The sequence below is a fragment of the Austrofundulus limnaeus genome, unplaced genomic scaffold (genome assembly GCF_001266775.1).
Source record: "Austrofundulus limnaeus strain Quisiro unplaced genomic scaffold, Austrofundulus_limnaeus-1.0 Scaffold384, whole genome shotgun sequence".
Lineage (NCBI taxonomy): Eukaryota > Metazoa > Chordata > Actinopteri > Cyprinodontiformes > Rivulidae > Austrofundulus > Austrofundulus limnaeus.
This window is the reverse complement of record NW_013952786.1, coordinates 28,702-35,864: the sequence shown is the minus strand read 5'-3', so window position 1 is coordinate 35,864 and position 7,163 is coordinate 28,702. Positions and strand designations below refer to the sequence as shown.

Here is a 7,163-nt window from a genome sequence, read left to right as displayed (position 1 = left end):
TTATAATGGCAGTCAATGGAGCCTTGTATTGGTCCAATACTGCCTCCTGCTGCATCTACACAATATGGTACTGCACCATAGTTTCATAATATTTAAAATCAGTAGTTCAGTGATTACAATATTAATATGATTATATTTTGATGTTGTACTATAATATTGTCTTAATACTGCTCTATTGTTGTAATCTTATGCAGTTTAGTGTCAATAATTGTATTGGCAATGTGGCCTCTTTCTGCACACATACAAACCAACCCCTGCCACCACCTTCTGCCACAACTCCATTGGTCTAATGGTCTATGTCATAGACTTTCATGTGGGAGATCAGGGTTCAAAACCCGGCTAATGCAACTTTAAGAAAAAATCTCTTCAAACTTCATATTGTCACACAATTACCTTAATTHYRAACACCTGCTGACGTGACAGGCACAAGCTGGTATAGAAAACACATTTGATCATGGTCAAAGTTCATTCTCCAAGTCCAATGCTGCAGGCAAAGCCATGCTGCAATGACATGTTACGTGGCAATGCACACTTGTTTTTACATCGTAAAAACCCATGTCTAGTGTGGTATTTGTTATTGTTGCACTTTATCAGTTTTAAACAAGAAGAGAAAAAAATAGATGCATAAAAATTATTAAATATTTGCACAAATATGTAAAGTATGCACAAATCTCATCTTTATTGAAAACACCTTGTTCTGTCACGCACAGTTTGAATTTTGGTCTTTACTTTTAAAAAAAAAAGTGTTTGACATTTTTTACGACATGCTCCAGATGTAGCTCAGGGCAGCACAGAACCAGCATGTAAAGTATTTTTTTATGATTCCAGAGCTCAGACCTATTTCTCTGTTTCTTTTCCATTTCTGACTCGTTTTCTTGTTCAACTGAGGCAAAGGCATTCTTTGTGCGTGATTTCAGCAGCTAAAGCAATAGGGAGAGAGGTAGGCGGAGGGTGGAGAAAGGAGTGAAGACAGCCGTGGCACATATCTGTGGCCAGACATAAGTTGAGAGCCGTGACTTCATCCACATTTAACATGACAGATGGAGGAAGTTAAGATTTCAGACCTGCTCTGCAGATTCTCTTAAGGGTTTTACGCTGTAACTATTGATGCTGTATAATGACAAAAATATATTTAATTTGGTCTTTACAGTGTATTATATTCACAAATAATGTTGTTTTTTTGTTCTTCAGCTACAAGAAACTGGCTTCTGATTGAAATAAGTGTTTCATAAATAGTTTATCGGTGGTGCTTTTATTTTTAAAAGTTGAAACTTGCTTCCTGTGGCATGATTTTGTCTTGAATCTTCAGTGTCATTAAGAAAATATTCAAAATATGTTGTATGTCAGCATCTTCCCTCTGCAGCATCGATCAACTTGTTTTTACTCTTAAAGCCCTGCTGTTAAAGCTGCAGAAAGTCTTATTGGTTTCTGAATCACTGAAATAAAAAGATACTGACAAGATTTTTACAAAACATGGAGCCTTTTTGTGGATAAACCAGTATTAAACTGCTGGATCAGTTTACTTTAAAACAATCTATGATACGAAGTGTATTTATTCTGTAGCTTTTAGTTGGCTTGTTTAAATATAGAATCATACATTAAATAATGTTTCTATTGAGCTAGTATTAATGATGTTTCAATCATTTTTAAAATCCTTTAAGAAAACAGGGTTGTACAGCACAAATTTAACAATTCAATTTATTTATATAGCACCAAGTCACAACAAATGTCCACTCAGCACACTGTACAAAAACAATCAATCTAAGGAAGCCAGCAGATTGTGTTGAAGTCTCCCATCCTGAGCAGCACATTAGTGACAGTGGAGAGGAAAAACTCCCTTTTAACAGGAAGAAACCTCCAGCAGAACCAGAACCAGGCTCAGGCAGGCAACCATCTGTCTCGACCGGCTGGGTTGGGGAGGACAGGAAAAAGAGAAACTCAGAATAACCGGTCCAGATGTGTTTCCCTCTAGAGGAGAGACAAAAAAAAAAAAACCACATTATTGATAGAAATAAATACAGCAAACATGTTGAGGAGGGTGACTAAAAACAGCAGCAGAGTGAAGAAATGTGGTCAGTTTGTCTTCCACCAGTTTAAGCAACATAACTAAGGAAAAACTCAGGAAACCTAAGTCTAGCTATATGATTTATCAAAAAGGAAAGTCTTCAGTCTAATCTTAAAAGTAGACAGAGTGTCATCCTCACGGACAGAAACTGGAAGTTGGTTCCACAAGAGAGGAGCTTGATAACTGRAAGCTCTGCCTCMCATTCTACTTTTAGAAACTCCAGGAACCACAAGTAAACCTGCAGTCAGAGCGAAGTGCTCTGTTAGGAAAGTATGGAATAATAAGATGTTTAAAATATGATGGAATTAATAGTTAAGTCTTTATTTTCAACATGTTTGATTTTCTAGAAGCAAATAAAGCTTGTTTTTAAATGGTAAATGAACTGAACTTATAAAACACTTTATCAAGCCCCATTAGGACCCCAAAGCGCTTTACACTACAGTCGTTCACACGGTCATTCACACATTCATTCACACACTGATGGTGGTAAGCTACATAGTAGCCACAGCTGCCCTGGGCATTTTTAAGCTGTTGTGACAGTTTGTTCATGGCTTTTTTGCTTTTTTTCCTAACGTGCCTTTTATTAATACATGCTTTTCAGATTTTGTCTCATTACATAGATTAATTCACCTTAAACGTTGAACTGAACACCAACATTGACAAAATCCTGTGACCTTAATATTTAATGTTTAATGTCTAATGAATTTGGTGTCTTTGCTGAATCTTAGGAGTCATACCGGCAGGTGATGAAGATGCGCCCCAAGGATCTCTGGAAAAGACTGATGATAAAGTTCAGAGGAGAAGAGGGACTGGACTATGGAGGCGTAGCAAGGTAGTTATGAATTGTTATGATCATCACAGAGTGGTTTGACTAAAGGTTTCTAACCTGAACATGTGTTTTTGTTAGGGAGTGGTTATACCTGTTGTCGCATGAGATGCTGAACCCATACTATGGCTTGTTTCAATACTCCAGAGATGACATCTACACTCTACAGATCAACCCAGACTCTGCGGTCAACCCAGTATGAACCTTTTTGCTTCAGCTTCTAGTAGCCATGCTGCCAGTTTAACATGATGGTGATCATTTTCTGTCTACAGGAGCATTTGTCATATTTCCACTTTGTGGGTCGTATCATGGGCATGGCGGTGTTTCACGGTCATTACATTGACGGAGGCTTCACGCTGCCCTTCTACAAGCAGCTGCTTGGAAAACCAATCACGCTGGAGGACATGGAGTCAGTCGACCCAGACCTCCACAACAGCCTTGTTTGGATTCTGTAAGACCCCCTACCCTCACAGAAAACACATTGCTTGTCTTTGTGGAAACACAAAGTTAGGAAAGCTTGCCGGGCATACAGATTTATCCACGTTGTTTTACATTTCTTTTAGCAAACATTGTATTTTAAAAATACCTTGCTTCCTTACAGGAGCAAGATGTATCTTTTAACAATTTACTGCAACTTTCTTATCTAATTTGTTAATTGAATCATTGTTTTATTGAAATTTCAGTTCAATGCAGAAAAAGGAAATCAGGCATTGAAGCTTGAAAAAGACCTGCAAAATGCACAAACTTGGCTCATTTTTACAAAAAAAAATTAAACTTTGGCACAATAACTCAAGTGTCCTCAGATGGTACAAACTTGTAGGAGCTAAAAGTTTCTCTATTATTTATGGTAAATTTTTTAGTATTAAAACACTGATCGCTCTAAGTGAATATGAATCAACAAAATATCTTTAAACTTATTTAAAATCTATTTTCTAGCACTGATTTACAAAAGTCATTGTTTTCTGTGCAGAAAAAGGAAACTGTTCATATTCTACAATTTCTTTACGGTTGATTTCAGTCTTGTTTTTATTCAAATACAGTCAAATACACTGGTGTTTATAAACTAAATAATGGAACTTTAAAACATCATTCAGCCAAAAAAAAAAAAATCAGTATTTTTTTTTGTTGAATCTTCAATTTTAATCTTCCTTCCTAAACATGCATCCAGAAGAAAACTCCCTTTTCAGCAGGAAGAGACCTCCAGCAGAACCAAATTTATTAGACTTTCCTCCTGCTTTGATTGGTTACAGAAGAAAGGACAAGAAAAGAGCACAAATAAAAATGGCAGTAATGTCATACATAAAATAAACATGGAGGGTAAAGAGAATAAAGGCCGTAGAGTTAGAAAATGAACAATCTCAGGATATCTGCCTCCTGAAGAAAGAAAAAACAGATACTTGAGGATTCTACTACCGTTCTACAAGTACATAAAACTGCAAAACAAAAATGCCAGAACCTGTCAGGTGACGCTGATGATTTTTCTTTTTTGCCCGTCTTTGCGTTTATTTATTTTGTGGACTGAAACCTGACTAAAGCCTCTCGTGCTGTACCTTCTTTCTATCTCTCTCCTTTGCTCAGAGGAAATGACATCACTGGAGTCCTGGACCACACCTTCTGCGTGGAGCACAACGCCTACGGAGAGATAATCCCACATGAACTCAAGCCCAACGGGAAGAGCATCTCTGTGACCGAGGACACCAAGAAGGAGTATGTCAGGTACAGAAGGGACGCGGCCGTGCTGGTTTTACTTGTTTACTGTGAGTTAAATATATTTGCTGTACGATTAACTGATCTTCCCACAGGCTATATGTGAACTGGCGTTTCCTTCATGGCATCGAGGCTCAGTTTTTAGCCCTGCAGAAAGGCTTCAATGAGGTCATCCCACAGCACCTGCTCAAAGCCTTCGATGAGAAGGAACTGGAGGTACGACAGTAGTTTTGAAGAAAAAAGTTACACCCATCATTTGTTTTAGTTTACTCTTTGTCTGGAGTCCCCCTCCCCCCACACCTTCTGAAGAATCACCTGTTGAAAGTCGTGTTCACCTTTCAGCTGATAGTGTGCGGCCTGGGGAAGATCGACATCGCTGACTGGAAGTCCAACACCCGGCTGAAGCACTGCACCCCTGACAGCAACATTGTCAAATGGTTTTGGAAAGCTGTGGAGTCCTTTGACGAGGAGAGGAGGGCGCGGCTGCTGCAGTTTGTCACCGGCTCTTCTAGAGTCCCACTACAAGGCTTTAAGGCTTTACAGGGTACCTACAATTACTGCTGCTTTTAACTTCCTGATTAATTCTTCTAAGTAAATTAATCACCCGTTCGTGAAACTAGATGTTTTAGATGACAATTTTTGTAACATTTGTCTTTCAAAGTTTGATTTATTTTTATTTTGGCTGCTTTTTCACTCATTTTATGTCAGATTATTGAACCCGCCTATGACAGTGGATTATGCAGTGTGTTCTTAGAGGAAAGTGGACAATTGGAACACAAATGAAATGTAACTCCTTAAAACAATCTACCGCAGATAAACCGTAGCCATGTTTTCATCCAGTTTGAATGCAAATTTTGAATGAACTTTTAAAAAGTCTATCTACACTGCAAAAAATGTCCACCTAACCAAGTTTTAAAATCTTATATCCAGCCTAAAAGTCTTTTTGACCTTGTTTTGAGACTGATTTACTAAACAAGAACTGATTGTGTAAGAATAATCATCTTGTTTTCAGCATGTGTAAGATTATTTGTCTTGTTAGTCTGAAAATTTGACTCAAATTAAGTCAAAATATCTGCAAATGGAGTAAAAAAAATTTACTTGGTAGAATTCTTGAAATACTTGATTTGACTCATTTTTTCTTCTTATTTCAAGAATCTTACCAAGTAAAATTTTCTTACTCCATTGGCAGAAATATTTGACTTAATTTGAGTCAAATTTTCAGGCTAACAAGACAAATAATCTGAGACATTCTGAAAACAAGATTATTATTCTTACACAATCAGTTCTTGTTTAGTAAATCAGCCTCAAAATAAGATCAAAAAGACTTTTTGGCTGGAAATAAGGTTTTAAAACTTGGTAAGATGGACTGGTTTGGATTGAATCAACCAGACTACACAAAACTAACGAGCAAGTTGTAATTGTTCTGCAGTATCAGCTAGTATTGGTGAGGTTACGCGCTGTCAGTCCACACATACCTGTTGTTGCTAACAGCCATGTTTTTGCCCTTTTGTGGGAATATCCAGGAAGAAACAGGTTTTTGGACTTTTCTAATGCAATATTTCTAAAAGTGCATTAAAACAGTGTTGATGGAAGCACAGCTAGTGTCTGAAACTTGTGCTCTTTTAGGAAATATGAAAAAATAAATTCATCAAAATTTAGAAAGATGCTTCATCCTTCTGTCGATCTTTGCCTTTATGCTAAATTTTCAGCCAATAGATCTGAGAATCAATTGGTTGGTGCTAAAATGCTCTGACAAACTGTTTTCATTGATATGTGTCAGATATAACATGGGTTCCTGTGAGAGGCTGCTGCTAATAGAGGGTCTAAAAAGGCTCATTTCTTATGTATCATCTCTTTATTTTAGGACTTGAATGATTCAAGTGGTTTAACAAAAAATATCAAGTCAAGTATGAAACAGAACAGAATATGTAAAAAGCAGCTAATATTTAAAGTAAAACTTAAAAAGACATTCACAAAGTGAAGACCTGCCTCAGGATGTTTCCACAGTCCTCTTCTAAATATTTTTGAACTATATGAAGACAGCAGACGTGACTGTGATGAGATAAGATTTGATCTGAGTACAGATGATAAGTGGATCAGGACTTGGTTAGTTCTTGTGAGTTAAAAGATAAACAGCAGCTGATGAATCCTGTTGTTTTATTCTCAGGTGCTGCTGGACCCAGACTCTTCACCATTCATCAAATTGATGCCAACACCAACAACCTGCCCAAAGCCCATACCTGGTCAGTTTCACACACATCACAAGATAAATATGATGGGCTTTAATGATTTTAATATACTGTACATTTCGTGTCAGTGTTAACAGTAAACTGAAACTGGAGTTCAACCATCAGTAACTTTAGTTTTAACCAGTGCTTGGCACATTAACATGTTATTTTCACGTTAACGCAGCAAACCTTAACAGCAAAAAATATATATAATAAAAAAATCACTTTAGTGCATTTATTTATTTCTTTATATTTATTCTGCAGACGAGACAGACTAATAAGTGTGTGAGAAGAAAAAAATAAGAGGTTTGCTTTGCCTCATTTGTTTTTGTTTGAA

General features: G+C 37.0%; 1 protein-coding gene across 1 annotated transcript in view; it reads left to right on the top strand.

The window, feature by feature from the left end:
• The window catches only part of LOC106528474 (E3 ubiquitin-protein ligase SMURF2), a 58,724-nt gene that overhangs the window by 48,031 nt on the left and 3,530 nt on the right, over positions 1–7,163 (top strand). The window contains exons 13-19 of the mRNA XM_014023647.1: positions 2,794–2,897; positions 2,973–3,087; positions 3,164–3,342; positions 4,470–4,607; positions 4,694–4,814; positions 4,941–5,142; positions 6,766–6,841. Coding sequence (XP_013879101.1) covers positions 2,794–2,897; positions 2,973–3,087; positions 3,164–3,342; positions 4,470–4,607; positions 4,694–4,814; positions 4,941–5,142; positions 6,766–6,841 — 935 coding nt within the window. The remainder of the gene's footprint in view (positions 1–2,793; positions 2,898–2,972; positions 3,088–3,163; positions 3,343–4,469; positions 4,608–4,693; positions 4,815–4,940; positions 5,143–6,765; positions 6,842–7,163) is intronic.